The sequence below is a fragment of the Moschus berezovskii genome, chromosome 24 (genome assembly GCF_049115385.1).
Source record: "Moschus berezovskii isolate FMDL1 chromosome 24, NW_MosBer_1.0, whole genome shotgun sequence".
NCBI lineage: Eukaryota > Metazoa > Chordata > Mammalia > Artiodactyla > Moschidae > Moschus > Moschus berezovskii.
Window position 1 is genome coordinate 14,482,929 of NC_142483.1, and position 26,638 is coordinate 14,509,566.

Genomic DNA, 26,638 nt, shown 5'->3' on the forward strand with positions numbered 1-26,638 from the left:
TCACTGGAAAAGACTCTGATGCTGGGAAGGATTGGGGGCAGGAGGAGAAGGGGACAACAGAGAATGAGATGGCTGGATGGCATCACCGACTCGATGGACATGAGTTTGAGTGAACTCCGGGAGTTGGTGATGGACAGGGAGGCCTGGCGTGCTGTGATTCATGGGGTCGCAAAGAGTCGGACACGACTGAGCCACTGTACTGAACTGAACTGTTGATCTTAAAGAATAGTGCAGTCTCTGTAAGAAGAGGCTATGGGATGAGCTGGCCACCTAGGCAGAAAGGAGAGAAGGAAAATCTCCTTTTGGATCTTCTATTAGCATTCAGATCAACAGATGGAGCTTTCCACTCTCTCGGCTGTTAGGGTGTAAGAAAGAGTAAGGCTTCCCATGGTGACAATCCTTTTGTTTAGAATTTTCTATGTTCCTGCTCCGTGCCCCTGACACTTGGAAGTTGAAAACTGCTCCAGAGAACACTTTTTTTATAGCCCAACAAAGAATACATATTTTTTACATGCCGCCCTAGTGAGTCACTTTGCTTTTCCTACTTTTTGATTGAAAATTGCTTAAATATGACCCTCAATGGGTCTTTATGTTTTTAGGGCCATATTTGCAAACATTAAGCTGTTACAAGACTGGTTTGGGGGCAGATTTTTAGCCAAAGTGAGTTAGAGTTATTGCAGGTAAAGTACCTGGCCTCACGGTCACATGCTACTGCTGCTAAGTCACTTCAGGCGTGTCCGACTCTGTGTGACCCCATTGACGGCAGCCCACCAGGCACCCCCGTCCCTGGGATTCTCCAGGCAAGAACACTGGAGTGGGTTGCCATTTCCTTCTCCAATGCATGAAAGTGAAAAGTGAAAGTGAAGTCGCTCAGTCGTGTCTGACTCTTTGTGACCCCATGGACTGCAGCCTACCAGGCTCCTCCATCCATGGGATTTTCCAGGCAAGAGTACTGGAGTGGGGTGTCATCGCCTTCTCCATCATGGTCACATCAGTTCAGTTCAGTTCAGTCGCTCAGTCGTGTCCGACTCTTTGCGACCCCATGAATCACAGCACGCTAGGCCTCCCTGTCGATCACCAACTCCTGGAGTTCACTCAAACTCATGTCCATCGAGTCGGTGATACCATCCAGCCATCTCATTCTCTGTCGTCCCCGTCTCCTCCCACCCCCAGTCCCTCCTAGCATCAGTCTCTTTTCCATGGTCACATAGTAGGTGTTTAATAAATGCTGGTGCCCACCATTAGTGACGACCTTAAATTAGCTGAACTCATTCCTTTGAAATTCACCCTTGGTTTTTTAGGAGAAATCTTGTTCTTGGTCATAATTTTTGTCTAGTTGGAAAAGAGCAGAATCAGGAAAATGGCTTTAAGTAAATCCTAACGTCATGAGCCAGGCACCCAGTACCGGGCACATAGGGTTGTCCATGCTTGGTTTGCATTGCTTTGAGTTTTTCTTCAGAGACTCTATCTGCCTTCCGCCAAAGTTTCAAAGAGACGCATCTGGGGAGCACAGAGATGCTAATGATAAGGTCTCCCCAGCAGCCTGTGGTTGCCATGGCCTGGTGGTGACGTCATGGAGATTAAGGCATGTTATCTGTAATAAGAATGAACCCCTGCTGCTGAGTGAAGCAGAGCAGCACCAATCTTGGGCTGGGCAGGAGGCTCAGGGCTTATTTGAGAGCCAAATGAAGGCAGGCAATTATCACGTTCTTTAGCTATAATCAGACAAACAGGATACAGGTAGCCACAAAATGGAGTTATTTAAAACAGTAACAAAATCACTTCAGAAAGGGCAACAATCTGGAAGTCTCTCTGCAACATCTAGTTAAAGCTGTCTTAAGTGTGGAGAAGACCGAGCAGGTTTGTTTTGTAACCTCCTCCATGGCAATCAGATCAGGAAAGCTTCCTTATGAAATGAAAGGCAGGGACCCTGACCTGGAGGCTGCCCCCAGAGCAGTTGAGTTTGACCCCAACTTGTAAACTGGAGCCTTTGAAAATGATTCCAGCAGAGTCCTGAGCTTCCCAGTCATTTGTCTGTCAGGGCAGTTACCAGGGAAAAGAGGTCTCACTAGCCCAGGCAGTTGGTCCAGCCTGGCCTGGTAACCCTGTAACAACCATTCAACTTGGATTGATTATGAGACTTTATCTTGGGTAGTTTTTCCTGTGACATTCCAGTAAGACTGGGGTGGGGCACAGGGCTGAATTCTAAGCATTTCCTAGGACCTGTCAGAACCTGCTGCTGAGCAGAAGGCAGAGAGAGTGGATTCAGGGTGGCCCCCATATAATTCTGGCTCTGCACCTGGTAGGTATATGACCTTGGGTACATTTTTAGGCTGGCCGAGACTTGGTTTACTCCTCTGTGAAATGGGGATGATTAGACTCTCGCAGGGACTTCCTTAGAAGAGTACCTTGCTGACAGTTGCTAAATAGACTTCAGTAAATAGCAGCTATTGTTACCTTGGTCTTCAGCTGTAAAGCTCATGGACAGAAGCTGCCACATGATCCCTTGATAACCCCAGCATGGCTTCTGAAGGTGTCTGTTACTGCAGTAACAAGTGTGAATTTTACACTGCATCATACATGCCAATGAGCTAAGAAAACCAGGAGGCCTATCCAGCCAGCTGGATAAAGCCTGAGTCAATTCCCAATGCGTTTAACACTACCCCCATTAATTAATAATGGCAGTGAAAACCAGACTAATAAATTACAACAGCAGCTGCAGCCCTGCCTTCTGCTGAATGCCTCCTCTGTACTAGGCACTGTGCTAAAGGCAGTACATGTGTATAACTTCATTTAATCCTCATGACCACCCTATAAGGAAGCCATTGCTCTCACTATTTTACAGATGAGAAAACTGAGGCACAATGAGGGTTAAATAAAAACATCATTGTAATATGTAGATGAGTTATGATTTGAGCTTAGGTCACTGGCTTCAGAGGTAGATTGTTAATCATTAAGTTATACTACCAGTCACTTGGGACTCTGGGAATAGAGTAGCTTTAAGAGTCCAAGATCCAGCAAAAAACAAAATCGGGCCTTCTGTTGTAAGACTCATAATGAGACTAACATGCATAGTGTATTTCAGTATCCTTCCACATGCCTGATTATTTAAACTCAGAACATCTCTGGAAGTTTATTTATAAGTGAAAAATTAAAGCCTCAGAAGAAGGTGAGCAACCTGCTATGATTGAACCCTGGATAAATGACAGAACCGACCTTTTCCGCCAAGGCCATACTTCATCCATGTCTATAAGACACCAAGCACAGCCATGTTCCATTCAATCTATGCTGCCTTTCACCAGCTCTGATCCAGATTCCCGCTGCAGAGACAGAGTTGGGTAATGGGAAAAGGATAAAGCTAATAATAGTTCTGGTCAAATCCTAGAAAACCCTTTCAGGGGCACCTGCAGAAATCCCCTATTGAGGATGCAGACTGGCGTGGTGGGCCAGTCAGGTGCCAATTAGCATTGTCCGTTGTGGCCTACAATTTATTCTGTGGCTAAATTAGTGTCAGGGCTACATTAGTGATGAGTCTTTCTGTGAGAAGTTTATTCAGGGAGTTCCCCAAGCCAGATGCTTGGATGGTTCATAGGCTTCATTTCTTTCTCAATATACACTGGTTCTGCTTGCATCTGCTAAGGGAAAAAGTCAGAGGACAGTCAGCAAGACTAAAAATGTCCTGAAGAGGAAGGGGCTTTGGAGGACTTGCCAGGAGATTGTGCGGCACAGGTACCCACTTTGGCTTTGCCACCTACAGATGCCTGTGTGGTGCTCATCAGGAACTGGTTTCCATCTCACTGTGGTCAGAATGGCCGATTTTCTTCTGGGTGCCCCTAGGTGCCCTTTGGTTAATCTGGGTGAGTGATCTCTCTAATTTATTTCTAAAGGAGGAAGCCTTCACATCTCATTTTGCAGTTGATGTCTTCAATCTCAGTTGCGTCATTGACTATTGAAGATTCAGGCAATCAGATGATTATTCATGCATTTGACCTTTTAAGTCAGCATATTAATGCATTCTCCATGCTGGGCGCTGTGCTAGGTGTGAAACAGGTCCAACCCCAGTCCTGCAGTATGGAACCTTTATTCTAGCATACATTCCCAGCCCAGCATTAAGTATGCTTCACATTAAGCACTGCCTTATTTCAGAAAGGGATTCCTGGAGGGAGAATTCCTTCCAGTCATTTAGAAGTTCATGTATTACAGTGTTAAGGTGTCATCTGGCAACTGTTACATAACTCAGGTTGGACTTTAAGTGTCTCTCCTTTGGGATGCCAGGAATAGTGGGGAGAGGAACTGGGGGGAGGGGTGAAATGCATGTGTGGGATAAAGTGTTTGCTCCGTCTTAAAGCTCTTAACTGGCTACTGGAAATTGCCATCCTTTTTTACTTTGTAAAGGTGTTAATAAGAAACTAAAATGTCTGAAAAAAAATTGAAAACAAAATATCGTTGCAGCTGAATAAAGGTCATAACTGGAATAAGAGCTATATTTTTACCACCAAGGCAGAAAAAAACATCCATTTTCTTGTTTCATAAACTGCACTGTTTTCAAAAGTAAGGATATACTCACTACTATGGTGGTGGTAACGAAAGAGCAGGGGCGGGGTTCCAACCAAGGAGTCAGCTGGTTTTCAACAAATAGTCAAGGAGCTGGCCTTCTCTTGGTCTGAGCCTATTTCTTAGTGCCTAAAAGAGACAGTGGATCCTGCCATTTCTTAACCCAAAGTGACCCTTCCCAGCTCCTCTCAACCTTGGAGACAGTCCATGTGGGTTCCAGCAGAGGCCCAGGATTCAGTTTAAAACAGCATATTCATTCGGAGTAACCTTGTCCATGCAAGTCATCCTTGTTCAAGCCAAAATGACTATTTTATCATGCTTTTGGGGGAGGAGGCTTCTGCTCCCCTTTTTCCATCCTACTGATAACCTCTGTTCTCTTTGTTCTTTAAGTTCCAAGTGTGACATGACTGTGTCTGTAGTCCTGGACTTTGTTGTGTCCCATACTTGTTACTCTTGCTGTTTAGTCACTAAGTCGTATCCGACTCTTTTGTGACCCCAGACTGTAGCCCCGCCAGGCTCCTCTTTCCATGGGATTCTCCAGGCAAGAATACTGGACTGGGTTGTCATTTCCTTCTCCAAGGGATCTTCCCAATCCAGGGATCGAACCCACATCTCCTGTATTGGCAGGCGGATTCTTTACCACTGAGCCATCTGGGAAACAGCACCCTTGTTAGGCCTGCCTTGATTTGTGTTTGTCGCTGTTGCACTGGCTGGTGGTTCATGACTATCCACCTGCTGGTTGGTCCACAGCACCGTGTGGTTCTCATGTTTTCCCATTTAGTGACGCTCCTTTCCCTTCTCTTCTATAGAATTACCCTTTATGACTATCAAGCCATGTGCAGGGCCAACAAGGAGAGCAGCGATGGCGCCCATGGTCTTCTGGATGTAAGTACAGTGCAGTCACTCAGAAGACAGCTGTGTGTTTTTTCCTGTCTCTGTGTGTGAGCATATAGTTTTCCTTGGACCCATCAAGTTTATCTGTTTCAAAATAATGAATATTTAAATGTGTTTCCTGATTTCATTGATTAAGAAAAGTTATTTCTGTTAAAATCCAAATCCAGTGATTTCCGGAATGACAAACAGACCTAAAGTCTTTGATGGATTAATGCAGCAACTCCCCTTCTGATGGGCAGGAAAGGGGAGAAGTTTTGTCTATTCTCTCATTCTCAAATAAAAAAGACTTTGGTTTGGTTCAGTAGAAACCTTCTTTTTGGTTATAATAGAGCTGCTAGCCTGTGAACAAATCCACATTTTTGATCAGAGATTCTCCATTCTAATTGTGCTGCTGCTTTTAACGTTATTTTCCCTGGAGCTGATCCATCCATGGTGTCACAGTTGAGGATCCATCAACATAACTTTATATCATTAGGAACTGGCTTTCAGATCACCAGAAATTAACTTAAAATTTACCCTTGGTTTAAAAATATAATTTACAATGTGCAAGCAATGTAAGTTTGGCCACCAATAACTTGAAAACACAGAAAAAGCAGACATAGATACTTCTACATAGTCTGGCATATAGGTTTAAGTATAACCCTTACATGTTATCATTTTGTAAATTCCAAAAATCAACCTAAAATTTGGTTTGAAACACAAAATTTAAGAACCATTTTGGTTTTAAAAAATAAATACACACCTTCTCATTTGCAGATGTAAGATCTTGCAAGGGGATTATTTAAAAACCAAATATTTAACACGGTTCTCCTAGACTAAGGGAGCAAGAAATGACTTTGAGCTGGGACATTTCTGAGAGGCAACTTGGAACTAAAAATGGGACGATTTGAAAAATACCACTTTTTAGAATGAGAATCAACACATATTTCCTAACCCAGTTTCCCTAACCTTAGCATAAGTATTTCCAGACTTAAAATGTTGCCAAGATATGTTTTTATCATTAGGCTTAAAAGCTCAATAGCTTTGCCCTTCTGAATGTTAATGTGCATTTAAATTTTTAATCCCATATTTACATAATCCCTTTGTGTAACCTGCATTGAGCCAGCATGTGACAGAGAATCCTTGAGTATCCTGCCCCTGTGACTCCCCTTCCTCACTTCCAAAACTTCCTTAATCCCTTTATTCATTCTCTCCTCCCACGCTGAAATGTCTTTACCCATCCCAGTGGGTACAGAAACCCAGAACTGTCCTATGGTCTGAAAGAGAGATGGTTATTTTTCAAGCCATAAGAAGTGTAATGGCAGAACCACAGGACTGCATGGCTGCATTTGGTTTTAGGAAATAGTTAATAATTCCCATCCTTAGATGACCCTAATCCTGAAAGCCCTGTGGTTCAGGGATTGATGAGGGCACACTCAATCAGAGTCAGAGATTCAGTCTGCCATCTGGGTGGGCTGGGAGCAACCCCTGCGGACTGTTGTTCTGTGCATTTGCTTATTGGCTTGAATAGGGATGTTTTTAAAAATGTTCAGGGGTATATAAATTTGTTCTTGTTTTATTTGAAACTGGATAATCCTCCCATTCCTAGTTCTAGTCCTTATCAGCAAAATGCTTTGAAGGTAGGATTAAGCAGCCATCACATCAGAAACCAGGATTAGGCGTTTCATTTCCCTGCTACCTAAAGGAAACCACAACAGGTTCTGAGGCTTTTCTGGACCTGCAGCTTGGGGCCGGGCTTTGCCAATGTCACTGCCTGTCTCTCAAGTCCGCCCACCGCTCACATATCTGGCATGCCTAGGTACAAAGAACTGACTGAGGGGGAGACCTGGCATTTTCCAGAATTCAGGAAATTGAATTATCCACATAGGAAATATCACAGGGTAAACAATCCCACTGCTTTTTTTAATTAAAATATTCTGAAATAAAGATTAGCCTGTCAATGCCTTTTTTTATAGAGTGAAGGGGATTTTCTGCAAGGATAAAATCACATGTTTATATGGTTATCATTTTTTTTCAAGTCCGAATATGTGAGTGTGAGAAAAGGCAGCTTAAATCCTCCATAATTCATGGGCGGCATTAAAATCAAGTATGTGCAATTTTTGCTTATTTCAATGAATGACATACAGTGATGGAGAACAGGGAATCACCTTTCCAAAAGGCAGCCCTGAGAATTACCATTTGAAATTAGCTATATGATTCCTGCCGCTCAGCATTAGTCTGCGAAATATTAGCCCCCAGAGGGTAAAGGTTTAAGCATCGTTTGCTGAACTTCCTTTTTCCTCCCAGAGATAACCCCTGTATTAGATCATGTTTATTTGACTTGTAAATCACATCTTACCACAGGGGAGTTCAAAGTTTTAAAATGTTAGTTTTGGGATATGGTATCCAACCATTTTCGTCTTTAAGGGAGAGCTTCACTGTTTTTTGACGTGATATGAATCTCTCTAGAAGAATAACATTGTCTTTATGTAAAGCCTCAGGTTAAACTACAAGTTTTGTGTGTGATACATTGTTTTTAATGAACTGAATTCTTCTCTTCAGCCTTATAATACCTTCCTTGCCGCAGTAAAATGGGTAATGACAGAGCTTGTCTTGTAAGTACAATTTGCTGCGTTTTTTAAAAAGCGTTACTCTTCTGTGTTCGAAAGTAAATTGAGAGATTGTGCTTCATGCTTCCAGTAAACATTAGATGATTCCTCATACTCTGCGATAAACTCACTGAACATCTCAAAATATTGAACATAGAGTCCAGAAGATCATCTTTTAATAGGTGAATCGTGGTCACTGCTTATGCCCTTATGTCACTGTTTAGCAGACTCACAGCTTGCAGTACACAAACCAAATTTATTTATTGTGGTTACTGTTAAATTTAACATCGATGTCTGGCTGTTTTTAATGCATTCTGGGTGGGCTGTGGTCAGAAGAACAAATTGCCAGGGCTGTCCACCGTGCTGCTTTGGATGTCTTGGCATGTGCAGGCATGGGGGCCTGTGCAGTCATGGGTCAGGGGCTTTCTCAGGTGTGATTTAATTGTTTACCTTGTCAAATTACAGTCCTGCTGGATGCATCTGTGACTTAGGTCAGATTTGAACTGGAACAAAGATGAAAGGCTTGACTTCCAGATGAGATATTGGACACATTACAGAAACACTGTCACACAGAAGGAAAGAATTCCATGGACCAGCATGGAAACCAGATCATTCAAGCTGCACCAAACTCTCATTCTTATTTTCCCCGTTAAATTTCCAGTTCTGTGTGTTTAAGGCAGATTTCTTGTTATTTCATGAACAGACAATGTCTTATTTATCGCTTTAATGTAACCTATATTAAGTATAACTTCATGTGGAGAGTAAGTTCTTTGTGTATATAAGAGACAGAAAATATAGGTAATAGTGGGATTTTGATTGTGAGCTGTGAGTGATAGCAGCCACGAGCCTGAGAAGGAAATGACTAGATTTTGACCTATTTTCTTTCATTTGGTTTTACTTGGTGGCTCAGCTGGTAAAGAATCTGTCTGCAATGTGGGAGACCTGGGTTTGATCCCTGGGTTGGGAAGATCCCCTGGAGAAGGAACGGCAACCCACTCCAGTATTCTGCCGTGAAGAATTCCATGGACTGTGTAGTCCATGGGATTGTAAAGAGTCAGACACGAATGAGCAGCTTTCACTTTCACTGGCATTCTTTACTAGCAATTGAGAAATTATGATTTTTGTGAAGTTGCATTGGGACATAATTTCCTAAAAAGGAGTTTATTCCAATTGTCCTCACCACCTTGCCCCCCCCACACACACTCAAGTGCATTTGCGTTACATCAAAATTTGTGTAAATTTTGAAAGAATCCTTTATACTGCAGATCATAGTCTAAGTAGAGACTGACTATTCTGTTTGTATTTCTGAACCAAGGCAGGAGAAGCCCTTTGAATGTGGACTTTTTACTGTGGACTCAGACTATAACAATAAAAATAGTTTTCCCTATAAAGCATGATATTTCTCAAAAGAATCCCTGAGTCTTAAGTGAACCTGATTTCAGGGTTTGGCTGGCATTGGCGATAAAACAGTCTTTCACAAGTAAGACAAAACCTAGTGAAAATTCAGTGGTAACTGAACCAACCATGTTGATATATCCAGATATCAGATGATGTTATTCTTTCAAATGAGGTGAGTGATGTTGAATAACACAGAATGTCACTCTTCCGTTCAGGGTGTGGGTGACCAAGTAACATTGGGCTTTTCCATTCCCTGCTTAGGTTTCTGGTGGAATTTAACCTTTGCAGTTGGTGGCACTCAGATATGACAGCTAAAGGTAAGGAGCAGCTGTCTTCATTTTCCTTGCTCAGAGTGATGAACCCGGGATTCACCAGCTACTTAGGACAAAGTGATGATTTCTCCTTTCTGTTAGCAGAAGGCATCCTTTGTGCTGAGGGCAGCGCCGTTCAGTCTGACAGAAATTCCACAGCACATGTTGAATGTACACTTTGACCTGTTTCCCTAACTAAGGCTTTGAGGTCATACACTGCACAGGTGAATTCTTCAGAAGCTGGTGGGCAGTGCTGAAATCTAAGGGTCACAGACACATCGCCTTTCTCAGGCTGAGTGAATGAACAACCATTACCTTTTTACTATTACCTTTCATAAAATATAAATCTGATCATATTATTTTCCTTGCTGAAAAAGCCATCAATGATTTGATCAATAATTAGCAGAAACTATTAGAGGCCTGAGTTTAGAGTTACATTAATATGGATATAAGTTCTGGCTCTGAGGTTGGCTTTTGTCAAGTTAGATGATCTCTTCAAGGCTCGGTTTCCCAAAGTAAGCTAAATAAAGAAAATAATAAATAATATTTATCTCTTATTATTGTGTGTATGTGTGCATTTAACGGTAAGATAAATCATGGCATATCCTGAGTGTAGGACTGGAATATAGTAAGCCCTCAAAAAGGTTGCTGAAATTAATTTATGATAATGGTGATGATGATGTTGACTTGTAAAAAGAATGAAGTATTGCCATTTGCAGCAGTATGGATGGAACTAAAGAATATATTTAGTAAAGTAAGACAGACAAAAACAAATACTGTATGACATCACTTATATGTGGAGTCTAAATACAAATGAATCTATATACAAAACAGAAACAGAAAATAGAAAACAAACTTACAGTTACCAGAAAATGACAGCCCATTCACAGAAAGCCATAGGAAATAATTAAAAATTTAGTAATATTTAGCAAGAAAAGCAATATGCAAAATTGTATATGCCCCCCAAACTCCCAGTGACTGGGGAGAAGGAGGATGTAGAATTAACTCAGATCAGCAGTCAGGCCACTGGGGAGTCAATAAACAGGGACCAAAATATGAATTAGGAAGAGATGACCCTCAGATACCCCAAAGAAAATTTTACCTATAACATGAACCCGCTTTTGTTAAAAACTGTAGATGGTTTGAAAAAGGAAGATGAGAAGGAACTTACCTAATGGGTTACTTGTTATCTTTTTCTAGTCACTTTTCTTACTTGGCTAGCATGTCCAGATTTTTACTATTAGGGGTGAAAAAAAAGGTACATGAGATTAAATGAGAGAAAAGAAAGGAAGATGATCAGTGGAGGCCAAGCAAGTGGATGGTAGTTGGTCAGATGGCTGCTGTTTCTGCGGCACCAGTACCTTGGGACAGATCTCAGTCCCTCCCAGCCATGCTTGGAGCCCTGTTTCACCTAAAGATGAAGCACCTGACTTCTGAGTCAGGCAGCCTTCCTCTGGCACTTGCTGGCTGTGCAGTCTGGACAAGTTTGGTCATTATGAGCTTTGGTTTCCTTGCTTGTCGACAGAGATAAGATGTGATACAGCTGTGAGCAATGGATTCAACCATGCATGATGCAAAGCCCACATGCAAGGTGTGGCACAGGGCAAGTCACCATGTGTGGTAGGCGGGGCTCCCGTTTTGGGAGCTGGTGTCTCTTTGGCTTAAATGTCTGGCTCCTTCTGAGGAGTGTGCTCAGTGCTGGGGCAGCAGGCTGGTGGTCTTCAGCGCTTCACTTTCTGGCACTTCTCTCTTTCCTATTCATATCCACATGGCCTGCCCACCCTGCCCACCGGGCTGTTGTGGTGAATGCCAACCTTCCTTGCCACTAACCCCACTCTTACCTTGGCTGGCTTCCCTTCCCTGCTGCTACAGGCATCTGCCCTCACTCCTGTGCTGGTCCTTGACATGGACAGTTCGTTATTGATTTACTTCTGAGTGCCAGTCTCAGCGAACTAGGATATCTGCTTAGACCAGTAACTTTCAGCGTAGGGGTGATTTTGCCTCCCAGGGGTCATTGCAATGTCGAGACATTTTTGGTCACAGCCGGGGATGGGAGAGAGCTACTGGCATCCAGCGGGTAGAGGTCAGAGATGCCCATAAAACACCCTGTGACACATGGGACAGCCCCTCACAACAATAAATCATCAGACTCAGAATGTCAATAGTGCCACTGTTGAGCAATCCTGATGTAGGCTGAGGGGTGTAGGGTAGGAGAGATGAATTATGATGAGAGGCACAGTCTTTGCACTCAGAAACTCGTGGAGGTTCTCATTCTGAAATTTCACCTCTCTTCTCCTTTCTTTCTCCTCCAGCTTAGCTAAAATTTTAGCTAAGAGGAGTGATGTGATGCTTCAGGTCTGTATTTTCTGTCTTAGAAACTTTTTAAATAACTCTTACTAGGTGATTCCAAATTGTCTCACTCCATTGACAGATTGCACAGAGACCCTGTCAAATGGTTAAATCATCTGCAAGTGCTGTGCCCACTGCAGCACTTTTTCCCTTCCAGAGTGCCAGCACTGGCTTCTCTTCAGATCCCTTCAACATACCTGAGAGGTGGGGACTGCTGGAATGTGTCGTTGAGCCTCTCCGAGGCCCCTAAGTAAGGCAGCTAGGAGAAAATAAGCTCAACCGTAAACCGAAACCGGCCACCTCCGCTGGAGGGCGGCGGGAGACGCAGCTGGCCTTCTGTGAGTCCTGTGTCGAGCAGGCTGCCTCACGTGGATTGATTGTCTCATTCGGACCTGCAGCCCTCTGCTGGGCATGGCTATGACTTTTTCCATTTTATAGATAAAGAAACTGATTCCGGTGGTGAATGCTGTCACCCACAGAGGTGCTGTCATCTGAATCTTTGTTAGATGTGAATGTGAATCTCAGACCCAGTATAAGCCGGGAAAAGTTCCAAGCACCATAGCAATATTGCCTTGCGAGGTTTCTGCATTCTAAATTTACCCTTCTCTCTCACTGGATAAAGACCCTGAGCTGAGACATACATCTTTGTTTAGCTAAAAATGGAATCCATAATTACACTGTTTATCTGCTTCATTTCCTTAATGAAGGGGACTGTGGAAGGCCGTTTCTGCTTGATTATCACAAAGGTATCATTTTGGCGAAGTTGCGCAAAGAGAATGGAGCAGGCTGGCACCCGGTTATGAATGAGGGTGCATTCGCAGAGACAAAAGAAGAGGAAAGCTTTTCAAATGGCAACTCTATTCATTCCTGATTGTCTGCACATAATTTATGTGAACCCAAGTCAGTTATTCTCATCAGGGACATTTGTTGCTAAGGGAAAATTAAAGAAATCCAATTGTGTGGATGCTCCACTGGGTGCCTCGTTGTGAGTGAGTGATAGGTCCTGGCGGCTTCAGCCTGAGTCGTCCAGTGTAATTGGGGTGAGAAGCAGACAGGGTGATGGCCAAGAGTGAAGGTTCCAGGATGTGACGGGGACGTGCATATGCATTTGGGCTTCAGAGCATACAATGGTGTGACAGGCAAGCAGTTAACTTCATTTCTCTGAGTTTTAGTCTCTTCATCTGTAAAACAGGATAGCAGCAGGGTCGTGCTCACCATGAGAGGGTGAGAATTCAATTCATCAAAGGATCTAGTGTGGTGTTTAGCTTGTAGTAGGCACTTAGTGGGGTCTCCCGTGTGGCGGTAGTGGTAAAGAACCCACTTGCTAATGCAGGAGATGTAAGAGACATGGGTTCGATCCCTGGGTCGGGAAGATCCCCTGGAGAAGGAAATGGCAACCCACTCCAGTATTCTTTCCTAGAGAATCCCTTGGACAGGGGAGCCTGGTGGGCTCCCATCCATGGGGTCACAAAAAGTTGTTGGACACGAATGAAGCCACTTAACATGCACCCACGCACACACGCATGCAGGCGCTTAGTGAGTATTGTCTGCAAAGGTGGTTGTGCTGTTTAGGTAAATGATGATCATGATAAGTCACTTTCTGTGGGACTCAAGGCAGGCTGTGTCTGCTTCCTGAACTTCAATTTTCTCTTCTGGAAAAAAAAAAAGAATCAGCCTAGCTGAGCTCCACGATCCTTATGTACCAACACCTTTGTAAGATGATGAGTTTTAAATGCCTGAGAGTTAAAGCAGTACCCATCAGATGACTGGCAGCCTTAGTTATTGGTTTGAAATTCCATAAATAAACAGTAACAACTGGCAAATATATGTGGTGTTTTCCTGTAGCACTCCAGACAAAGAAACGTCTTCATAATAAACCATACTATTTAGATTAAATGTGGCCATGGTTTTATATGATAATTCATGTGTTTCCCAAAAGCACCAAGCAACTTCTAGCCAATCTATAGTCTTACTTCAAATAAACTCAAGGGCTTATTACCACATCAGTCTGGGTGACCTAGAGTTGTGAAAGGAATAAGAATTTATCTCCAGAAAGGATCAGAGCCAAATGAGTCTCTCCACTGAGAGATTTGGACTCTTTCCATTGTAACTGGGCCCAGACAATTAGAGATGGTGCAGTTATCAGGGTTATTTAAATCACGTGTGCTGCCTATCTCAGCCTGCCCCCCCCAAAGATCTTTCTTCCTTTCTCTCATTGGTCAAACTTCATACAGCAGTTAAATATATATGTGTGGGAACCAGACAGCCCAAGTTCAAATTTTGGCCCTGCCACATACTCACTGGATGAATTAAGGCTGTTCACTTCATCCTCTCCTCCATTCAGTAATTACAAAACAGAATTAACACTTTCTCCTATCTCATAGTTTGATTTGTTTAAATTTTGTCATGTAGTACTAGATAAATATACATAAAGTGGAATGACATCTGGCATATAGTAATTTCTTAATAAATTTAGCTGTTACCATCATTATATGCCATCTACATTTACTTATAATTATGCACTGTATTAACTTATAATCTCTGCTTTTATTTACTTAATCTTTATTTCAGCAAGATGGCTTTTTGAAAATTAAATATTAAAATGCAGCATTCCAAATTAAAAGTTAGTCCTGTTTGCTGTATAATCAATTGTAAAAATAATAACCCTGAAAATAAATTGTATTATCGTGTTATAGTTAGCTCCTCTGAGCTTCATGTTTGGCCTCCCTAGAATAAAGGAGAAAAAGAACAAATGAAAGGAAAAAAAAAAAAAGGCAAAAACTGCCTAGCATCAAGCAAAGTCATCTTCCTGAAAAGAATCAAGGACATTGATAAAGAAGTGGGAAGAGAATGATGTTCCAACCAAGCGCCTCTGTGTTGTTGCTTTTGAACCTGGGCCACCTGAAATCCCCTTTCCTTGCACTCAAGGCAGGCCATTTGCCATTAGGGACTGAGAATCTTGCATTTCCTTTATCTGTCTTATTTGCCTGAAAAACACCATTCAAAAGAATTATTCACTTGCTCAGCAAGCATGTAAGGACACTTCCTGAGAGCTAGCACTGCAGGCTCAGGGAATAGATAGTGTCTGGAACTTGGCCCTTTGCAGGCGTGATGGCTCCCAGCATGGTACCCTCAGGGCTGTCAGGATCAGGAAGGCAGCTATCTGTTTGCCATTCCAACCAAACAGTGATGGCCCAATAAGGCTGACAGTCTGAGGATTCAATGAAATAGTATTCACAATAGGAGTGGTGGTGGCTGTAAGCGTGTACACTTATGTAGCACTGGCGGTGTACCAGCCACTTTCAATAGATGAAGTTGTTTCACATCCTCTAACGACCCTTTGGAGTTGGTTCTGTTCTTCCCATTTTGCAGAAAACATTACAGTGTGGAGAAATTAAAAACCCACTTAAGGTCACACAGCAGAAGCAGAATTCACAACACCCAGAATTTGTGCTGTTAGCTACTCTACAATTGGCATGTAGAGTAACATGAAGATGGTATGTAGGAGGCAACATGAAGGCGGGGAGGGAGACACGAAAATGTATGTGAAAAGATGCTGTGTGTCGCTCTGTTCAGAGTTATGCATGCATTAGTCTATTCATTCCTCAGAACAACACTGTGAGTTAGTGTGTGCATCACTGCTTAATGTCAGCGACCAGTTCCTAAAATCACGTTTTGCACAAAAAGCTGATTGAGTCTACTTCCTTTTATTCTAAATAAGAAAAACTACAATGTATTATGCTTCAACTCCAAACCCCCAATCAATTTCCTCAGAATAATTAAAGCTCAGTAAAAAGGCCTCTATATAAAAGAATCACGTAAGGATATAAACACTTAAAACACGACTTCTGATCACCCAGCAATTACCTGGTTGTTAGCAAACAGTTGTTTTGCGTCCAGCAACTCCGTGATGCCATTCTATGAAACATCTAATGGTGGTTCTGACATCCAAACCAGTTGCGTTTGGAGTATACCTGGAGAGATTGTTACAAATATCTGTTCATATCCATGTAAACATCAGTCGGAAACCTCATACGAAGTTTGGGTATTGGGAATCTGTAAGCAAATGTTCTACTGGGAAAATGTCCATGAGTAAACCTCCTGTGAAGGGTACCTGTACTGCTAGCATCTCCATTTTACAGATGGGAATACTGAGGCTTAGCTAAAAGTAGTGAAGCAGGGATTTGCACTCCAAACTCCTCTGACTCTACCTTTAACTACTATGTTAATGGTGTCTATCATCATTGTCATCATCACTAATGGCTTCATGAGAATACTGGCTTTGTTTTTGTTTTTTAAACAAAAAAAATAAATAAAATTTTTGCTTTTATTGTTAATTGACATTACCACTCATTACGTTCCAGGTATTGCACTAAATACTCAGCATATATTATTTAATTGAGTTCTCATATCAGCCTCTAATAGAACAACTATATCATGCCCAGTTTACAAATTTAAAATATTAGGTTTTGAAATTTGCCTACTGGACATAACTTGTTCAAATTATTTAATAGACCACCAAGCCCTTATCAAGTACCTACTATGTACTTACCCATGTACCAGGGTTATTTAGTACTATCTTTCTGCACAAGGAACTTCACAATAGTAGGATTAGGTTCACGGCTGTGCTTCATAGACGTTACGTATTTTACTATTCCATATTTCAATTTTGTTTCTGTAATAAAACCGTGCAATTGTATTATGACCTTTATCTCACCCTAAATAATACGGTGTAGCTTATATTTTATACATTTATTTGGATGTATATATGTGTGTGTGTGTTAGTTGCTAAGGTCACGTAAGTCTGAGGCCAGAGGCCCAGTGAGTGATGTTGTACCAGAAAGTAGAATTCTTGAGATTCATAAATGATAGTTGATCACGCCAACAGAACTGCTTGAGGAATTATAGCTTATAGAGTTGCTTGGCAGATGAAATCACTTGACTAATTAGAAAATAATGCATTATGCTGTGCCTAGAAAAATCACAAAGCAGCAGGAGCGGAACTGCGTTCTGAGTTACTGTGGGCTGCCAGTCACAACAAAGCCAGTGCCTTGTATTCTTTATCTTTTTTTTCCCCCCTTATCCGTACAGCCCAGAAATTGAAGCAGACCCTGGAGCCTTGTGACACTGAATATCCAGCATTCGTCTCTGAGCGCACCATCAAGGAAACCTCAGGGAACATTGCTTGTGAAGACTGCTCCAAGTAAGCACCCCTCCCCTTACCTGCCACCCCTTTCTGTTTGGTAGAGACCTTTCCCAGATGGGCCAGTGCGGCTGCCATGCCCAGGATTACGTTGAGAGCTGGAAACATGGCTGCCCTCTTGTGTGAGGAACTATTTTCATCAGCTTGGAAGCAGCACCACTTGGCTTTGTTAGAGGGATCGTTTAGAGTTTGGGAAGCATTCAAATGTACGAAAATACATCCTAGAATATAAGAGATTTTTAGCCCAGTTTGTAGATGGTTGGAAGAAATCCTAATTGGTTTTTTATCCCAATTAACAGTTGGCAATTTATTTCACCAGTTGGGGGAAATTTCTCAGATGTTTTTATTGAAAGCACCAAGCCTTCAGGATTCACCCCAATCTGACATATTGGGAATTATTTCTTGGTGGCTTAATATGAGTGTCCCTGCTTATTAATGAAGTTAGACCTCTTTCACTGGTTTTATTGATCATTTGGGATCTCTGGCTTCTTTCCTGTTAGCAGTTCTCTCTTGGGTGGTAGGTAGGTCTGTTCTTACTGATTTGGGCATTCTTTTTGTGTTTCAGATATGATTGCTTTACAGTTCTGTGATTAGTATGTGTCTTCTTATTCCTTGGTCTGTCTTTTCACTTTTTATAGACATCCTTAGATGAATATAAATTTTCTTTTGCTTTTATTTTCATGTAGTCAAATTTATTATTTTCTTCTTTGACTTGTGCATTTTGTGCCTTGTTTCAGAAACTAGTCTCTACCCTAATGTAAGACACATATTCTCGTATATTTTTATTCTGAACACATTATAAAGTTGCCTTTCACACTTAGAACTTTAATGCCTCTGGAATTTATTTGTGTGAGTTTCATGATTTAGAGGTCTAATTTGATCCTTTTCCATGTAGTTGGCCTGTTAACCAGCACTTTTTACTCAGTATTTTTAAATTTTCCAATAGATTTATTATGACACCTGTGTTATAGGCTGGGTTCCCATCTATGAGCGGCTTTGCTTTTAGGTTTTATGTTTTCTGTGTCAACACCATATCTCTTTAATTATTATAGCTTTGTAATGTGACTTGATAGCCGGGAGGAAAAAATTCTCTCTTGTTATTCTTTTAAGTCAGCCTAACTGTTTTTGCCTCTTTATTCTTCTATATTAATTTTAGAGCCAGCTTATTAATTTTGATGAATTATGCTACGGTTTTGATTATAATTACTATAAGTTATAAATTACTTTGTAGATAACTGCTATTTTTATGATATTAGACCTTCCCACTTATAAGCTAAATATCACTGTTTATTTATATGCTTCTCAATACAGTTTTATAATGTTATGTTAGATTTATACCTTAAATAGCTTATGGGATTTTGCTCTCAGAAATGGCATGTATTTAATACTATATTATCTGATTGGTAATTGCTAACATATGAGAATCTCACTGATTTCTGAGTGAGAACACTCCAGTGTTCTTGCCTGGAGAATCCCAGGGATGGCAGAGCCTAGTGGGCTGCCGTCCATGGGGTCGCACAGAGTCGGACACGACTGAAGTGACTTAGCAGCATATACCCTGCACCCAGCTGCTAACTGCGATCTAATAATTTGTGTATGGGTTCTTTTGGACTTTTTCTCATACACAGTAATATCATTTGTAAAATTTTTCCTTTCTAATCTCCACACTTAATTATTGTTTTATTGTGCTGGACTTCTGATACGTTTGTTGAATAGAAACCATGAGAGTAGACAACTGTGTATTATTTCTAATTAAAAGAATCACTTCTAAGAATTCCATGTTAAGTATGATGTTTGCTGTAGGGCTTTTAAATTGTAGGAAAATATAAATATAAATAATATAAAATTTGCCATTGTAACTATTTTGAGTATATAATTCAAGGGCATCAAGCACATTCCCAGTGTTGTACAACCTTAGTTATTATCCATCTTCTAAATTGCTATGAGTTTTTGGTAACCATTTATTAGGTTAAAGAAAACCTCTTCAAGTATACTTGTTGCTCTGGTTGTTACTGTATGAAACTTGAATGGATGATAAAATGTATGAAAAAGTTTTTTTTGCATCATCACTAAAATAATTTTAATTTTTAATATGTTGTTTCACTAATATAATTTTTTAAAAATTTAAATCATGAGCTATATCATATATATTATAAATGTCTTAAACATACTTGCTTTCGCAGGATTGACTTTCATTGTTTGATTACAAAAAACAGAGGACAAAATTCATATTACTAGATTCATTTGCTCACACTGTATTGTGAACATTTGCATCTGTGTTCATAAAGAAGAGTGGTCTGCACTTTTCCTTCCTTTCATTTGACTTTGCTATTAAGGTCATTTTATTGTCACAAATTTACTTGAAGAGTCTTTCCTCTTCCTCTAATATCGTTAACATTTTGAGTAAGACTATGTAGATTGAGTAAAACCCGTAAAACTATCAGTGACTGATGGGTTTTTGCTTGTTTGCTTGTTTTTGTGTGAGTACATTTTCAGTTACTCTATTAGTCTCTTTAATGGTTACATAATATCTCCTTGGAATTTCCATTTCTTCTTTAGAAGACTTTGGTGATTATATTTCTCAGAAAATCGCCTGTTTTATCTTACTCTTAGAGTTTACTGCATGCATTTGAAAATAGTGTCTTTTTATTACACAAGTCACCTTATTGTGATTTTCCGCTTTTAAACCTCTCTCTTTCTCCCCTGTCTCCCTCCTGTGTTTCCGCCTCTCCTCTCTCTCCCTCCCCACACTGGCACAGGTATGTCTGTTTTGTTTTTCTTTCCAAAGAGTCATCATTTACTTCACTTCACTCTCTCTGTTTCTTTGACTTTTCTGTTTCATTTATTTTGCTTCTTCAGTGTATTGTTATCTTCTATGTTTTGGGGATTTACTCTTTTTTTTTTTTAATTTTTCTACCATTTTGTGTTTGATGCTTAACTTTTTCATACATATATATATATATATATATATACAGATACGATTTTTCTCTACATTCCAGCTTATCTTTGTAAATTTAATATAGTTTCATTGTTATTCAGCTCTAACAGTTTTCTAACTTTCACTTTTTTTTTGATCTATAAATTTTTAAATAGTGTTTTAAGATTTCCTAATCTGTGGGTTTTGAGGCTATCTTTTTTTATTATTGATATCCAACTAAATGACAGTGTTGTCTATATAACAAGTATGTTTTAATATGTGTGGAGACTTGCTTTGTATTCTAGTATTTGTCTCTGCGGTTTTAAAAGCAAGTCTTATTCTCTAAAAGCTGAGTGTAGAGATTTATATGTATCCATTGGATCAGGTGTGTTTATTATGTTTCAAACTTCTTTTCTTGGTCTATTTTAGATGTCAAGCTCTCACCAGGCTTATGTATTTTTCCGTTTTTTCACGTCATTCACTTTGTTTTGCTTTCTATATTGTGAAGCTATATTACCATGGACATTTCTGTTCAGGAGTGGTATAGCTTCCTAATAAAGCATTCCTTTTATCTTTTGTGTAATAACCCTCTTTATACGGAAGTGCTTTATGCTTTAATGCCTCTTTTGTTTGCTAATAGCGTAGGATTAGGACTTTTTCTTTAGATAATATTTCCTAGGCACATTTACCCCACACACATACATTTTTGACTTTTTTGTCATTATGCATTACAATTATAAGTAGAATGTAGCTGGATTTAAAATTGTATTATCTCTATTATTGACCGATTTAATCTTAAAATTTATTGTGCTTACCTGTAAGTTTGGATGCATTTCTATTATCATTTTCTGTTTTTTCCTTCCCCATGTTTTTTCTTTTCGTTTTTCTTTCTTTTTTGCCACCTATTATATTCATTCTGTTTTCTCCATTCCCCTTTTCCCCTTATTAATATACTAGTGTATTCCAGTAAAGTATATATTCTGTTTCAATTGGTCAGGATCTCTTCCTTCTAGGAAGATCTGCTCCTCCAAAACAAACAAGGCCTTAGGACCTCTGACTTGGATTATATCTCATCTATTTCAGGCAATATTTTCTAACATTTTAGTTCTACTGTGTTCTTAACCTACCAAATATATTATTATTATTATTGCTGCCTATAGTAAATGAGATGCTCACTACTTTGTTTACTTACCATTGCCTTTTTTAAAACCATTGTTTTTGGTTCTACAGTATATTAGAAGTTGTTTTCAAGAATGATCTGGGAGTGACAAATTATCTCATTCTTTATTTAAATTCTTATTTAATATGTACTCTACAGTGATAGTTTAACTTCATACTATCTAAACTGATATTTTAAAAATCCTATTCCATTGTCTTATGACTTTTAGTTTTGCATCTTTATAAGTAGTCTGGCTTTTCATTCCTCTCTGATAGCTTTTAAAGTGTGTCTCTTTAATGTTCTGATATATCACTGAAGTGTATTTAGATTTAAATGTATTTCTGTTTGTGTACTTTATTCTATATAATTTCCTTAAGTATATTACAGTTCACTAATTTCCTTTTGACTGTGTCTAGTCTGCTTCTTAAAGAGTCCACTGAGATTTTTTTTTTAAGTATTGTATTTTTGAAAAAAATCAAGTATAATTGATTTACAACTTTATATTATTTTCAGGTGCACAGAGAATCCATTGTGATCTTAATAAGGTTGTTTTTTGTTTGTTTGTTTCTAGAAGTTTTATTTGCTTTAACTAAAAATCTGTGTTTTTTACATAGAGCCTTAATCTTAAGTTTCTACACAAGATAGTAAAGGCCTTTAAAGATTATTTTAATAGTCAACTTTCTGAGGGTACCAATCCTGTTGTTTCTTGTGTCTGCTTTCTTTCCTGGTTGATCATTTCTCATGTGTTTTGTCATTTTTGACTGTGAACTGATCTTTGCTATGTATTATTTTTGTGGGAAGAGATTAGCGCCTGAGTTTCTCCTCACAGTAGACTTACACTTGGGCTTCGATTGTGTGTCCTATTGGTATTGACTGCCTGGGAATAATTGTTATGTAAGTTTTTGTATTTAGGAGTCTCTGCATTGTATAACTAGAATAAATATTTTTCCTAAACAGCATGTAGTTTAGGCTTAAAGTTTTCTCACACTAATATTCTTTAGCCCATTCAGAGTCCTGGACAGCAGCAGATTACCAGGGTTTTACACTTAGCCTATAAATGTGCAGGTGGGCTTTGAGTGTCTTTTCTTGTAAGTTCTTTTGCATTTAAACACAGTTGTTTTATTATTTCATCCAGCATCTCTAAGTGTGTGGAACAGAAGAGCTTCTGTCTTTGCCCAGTGCACCATCTTATAGTCTGCTATACCAGCTGAGGACTTTAGAGCCATCACAGGAAAGCTCTGAAGGGCAGTGGTTTAGTGCAGGGCCTATGGAGTCAGAGGCTTCAGAGTGTGAGTCCTAATGTCATGAATTGCAAATTGTGTGACCTTGAGTAAAAACCAAAACTCTGTGAAACTCAGCTTCTTCCTGGGTAATTTGGGGGATAATAATAGTGAGCATAGCATTGGCTTTTTGTAAGATGTAAGTGGGAAAATTTATGCTATGAATTTACATAATGCTCGGAAGAGAGTAAGTACTCAATATACGGCCACTTAACTGAAAGTAAAAGTCACTCAGTCATGTCCGACTCTCTGCGACCCCATGGTCTATACAGTCCATGGAATTATCCAGGTCAGTATACTGAAATGGGTAGCCTATCCCTTCTCCAGCAGATCTTCCCAACCCAGGAATCGAACTGGAGTCTCCTGCATTCCAGGCAGATTCTTTACCAGCTGAGCTACCAGGGACGCCCATGGCCACACTTACCGCAAGATAATACCATACCAACTTAGTATAAACAATTTTTAACCTCCAGAAACTATTCTGTTGAAATGTGAATGTGCCTTTTCATAGTCCACCATCAGTTCACTTCTGTAGAATTCCCTGGAGAAAGAGGTCTCTCAGATGACCAGTTCGTGTATAACTTAAGTACTGTTGACTGTTCATGGCTCCGTGGCTCTGTCAAGTGACTCTGTTGGTTTTATAATACTCATGACGACTTTTGAGCAGAGCAGTATCATCTCCCCAGTCATCATGACTACAAACTCAATGAGGTGGCCAATGTCTCTTAGCAGATTATAGGTGATCATACTTAGTGGAGTAAATTAACTTTCTCATTTCCATTCTAAGTGAGAAAACAAATAGAACCAAGATGGACAACTGCAAGGGCAATCAGTATTTTTCCTTGTTGACTTGCAGTTAGAAACCAAAGAGATGAATGCTGCTTGATGAAAATAAAGATTTCAAACTAAAGAGAGGACCACCTTTCATTCACTGGGAGGTAAATGTGTTCTTGCTACATCCTGGAATCTGTGTAGGGTGCTTTAGGGAAGTCAAGGATGGATAAGATAATGAAATAGATGCTGAGGTATTGACACCTTCATGACTAGTCTGTTTCACAGTGTAAATTCCACACTCGCAGGAGTGTGGGTTGAAAACTCACAGGAGGTTGGGAAGTTGAGAAGGCCATGTACAATTTGCTGGCAGCAGTGAAAAGATAAGATTTTGCTTTCAAAGCTTTATTTCAAGGCCACTGCCTAGCAGCTCTGTCAAAAACTATGGAGGCAAAAAACAGTAAAGGTTCTGGGGTCTGAGTGAGGAGAGAAACAGGGACTTGTGCTTTTCCTTTTTTTTTAATTAGTTATTTTTTTATGTATTTGACTGCAGCAGGTATTAGTTGCAGCACTTGGGAGCTTCAGTATTCATTGTGGCACGGGGGATCTTTTATTAATAGTTGGGGCATGTGGGATATATTTTCCCGGCCAGGGATGGAACCTAGGCACCCTGTATTGGAGGTCTTAGCCACTGGCTCACCAAGGAAGTCTCTTTTCTTTATTTTTAACTAAAATTTTATTAACGTAGAGCAAATACAGAGAAGGGTACAAGCCATAAGTTTGCCAGTTGATTCATTTTCTCACAAAGGAGACACATGTACGTAACCAGCACTCAGGCTAAGAAGTGAAAGAACATTACCAGCCTCCCAAGAGGTCCTCCACCTCCCCTTTTCTGAGCAACTTACCATATGAATAGCCACTCTCTAGATTTCTAACATCGTCGATTGGTTTTGCCTGTTTCTAATATCTAGTTTGTTGTTATTATTGAGTCACTCAGTTGTGTCCGACTCTTTGTAACCCCATGGAGTGCAGCACTCAGGCTTCCCTGTCCTTCACCATCTCCTGGAGCTTGGTCAAACTCATGTCCATTGAGTTGGTGATGCTGTCCAACCATCTCATCCTCTGTCCTCCCTTTCTCCTCCTGCCTTCAGTCTTCCCCAGCATCAAGGTCTATTCCAGTGAGTCAACTCTTTACATCAGGTGGTGAAAGGATTGAAGCTTCAGCTTCAGCATCAGTCCTTCCAGTGAATATTCAGGGTTGATTTCCTTTAGGGTTGACTGGTTTGATCTTGCTGTCAAGGGACTGTCTAATTTGTGAGATGACAATTTAGTTTTTAAGATATGAGAGCTGATACATAAATTACCTGAAAGGAGGTTTCTAAGAAATTTGCCTGGGGGAAAAAATAGGACTTTAGGAAAAACAAATTAAAACTAGCTTAGAACTTCAGTGACCATTTCTTGATTGTGTGTTATATCCTAGACACTGGGCTACTCTGTGGGGAGTTAGCAATGCATGAGACACACAATTCCTTCCTCATGGAGTTTACAAAAAAGTAACTAGGCAGTGTCAGCCGTCCATGCTTCATGGCAGGATTAGAGAGTAAATTTCACACAGCAGCATGAAAGGGAGGCTTGGAGTGGTCAATAGAGGCTTCCCTGGGACTTCCTCATGGTGCAGTGGTTAGAAATCTGCCTTGCAGCACATTGGATGCAGGTTTGACCCCTGGTAAAAGAAGTAAGATCCCATATGCCACAGAACAACTAAGCCCACACACCACAACTAGAGGGCCCATGCGCTGCAACAGAAAGATCCCATAGTGCCAAGACTAAGACCCCAGCGGAGCCAAATAAATACATGTTTTTTTTAAAAGAGAGCTCCTTGAAGAAAGCATAGAATTAGAGAGAGAGAGGCTTCCTGGGTAAAAGTAGCATCGAATGTTAAGAACGCCAAGTGCGGAGGAGTTAGCAAGTAGGAGTATCCAGACAGATGGAAGAGACTCTTGGAGACAAGAAAACTTGTGGTTTGTTCAACAGATTTTTACAAGGGAAGCTGGAACACAGAGGTAGATGTGAAAAGAGAGGAGGGGAGGACTGAATAAGGCCCAAGTCGTGTGGCCCCTTTGACCCTATCACAGAGTACTAGTCCTTTAAGGACTTAAGCTGCTACCCTGACACCAGTGTGGACTAACAGAGAAGTTTTAAGGAAGGGAGGAAAAATGATCAGATTTCAGATGATGGCAGAAATGACAATAACGGTGATGCTAAACCAGCCTTTGAAGCAGAAACTGCTGATTCAGACAGGCCATTTGCTGCACCTCTGAGTGTAGCCCCCCAGCACACACACTCACAGCCTCGTCCTCATCAAGCCACCTCAGCCGTTTCTTCCTCTTCATTCTCCTCCTCTTTTTATGGATTAGAAATTAACAAGTTGGCTGGGGTGACCAGTTGAATGAAAAGTCAATTCATGACTGTTGTTTTTTTTTCCTAATCCAAAAATTTTTGTGAGGCTTTGTTACAAATTTTTGATACGATGCTCTTATCACATCAAAATAGATTCATAAAGAATAGTCTCACTGACAGCTTTTGAAGGATTAAACTCTTTTATTCTTGTTTTCCGGAGAAGGCGATGGCACCCCACTCCAGTACTCTTGCCTGGAGAATCCCATGGGCGGAGGAGCCTGGTAGGCTGCGGTTCATGGGGTCGCACAGAGTCGGACACGACTGAAGCGACTTAGCAGCAGCAGCAGCAGCATTCTTGTTTTCGCATGTCTCATTCTCTCTGTCTTTCCTTGTTCCATTTTATGAAGTAAAATTTATTAGAAGATGTATATATTTATTAAAGAATGAAGATAGCATTTCGCATTTTGTTTGAGCTTTGTATTCTTGGAATGCAGTATGTCAATGACGGATATACTGTTATTTGGCTTTTGTTGACGGTCCCTTTGTGACAGCAGGTAGACTTTTCAGTACAATGGCCAATAGGTTTGGTGGAAAACAAGCAGCTGAATTTGCCCATCTGCTTTATATGCTATGCATGTAGAAATTTGTCAACTTTTGCCTTGGAAAGAATGAGCTTTTGCAGGACGAGTTCTCTAAAATAGTTACTAATTTTTGACTAGCTTCGTAGGTAACTTCAGGTCAGCGGCAGTGACATTCAAAAATAACACAATTCTACAGCATTTGGCAACGAGTGAGTTGGAAACTGAGTTTGGTG

At 40.4% G+C, this 26,638-nt stretch overlaps 1 protein-coding gene across 1 annotated transcript in view; it reads left to right on the forward strand.

The window, feature by feature from the left end:
• The window catches only part of CACNA2D3 (calcium voltage-gated channel auxiliary subunit alpha2delta 3), a 902,079-nt gene that overhangs the window by 834,007 nt on the left and 41,434 nt on the right, over nt 1-26,638 (forward strand). Inside the window, exons 31-34 of the mRNA XM_055414097.2 lie at nt 5,364-5,439; nt 7,990-8,042; nt 9,696-9,751; nt 17,186-17,297. Of these exons, the coding sequence (XP_055270072.2) occupies nt 5,364-5,439; nt 7,990-8,042; nt 9,696-9,751; nt 17,186-17,297 (297 nt within the window). The remainder of the gene's footprint in view (nt 1-5,363; nt 5,440-7,989; nt 8,043-9,695; nt 9,752-17,185; nt 17,298-26,638) is intronic.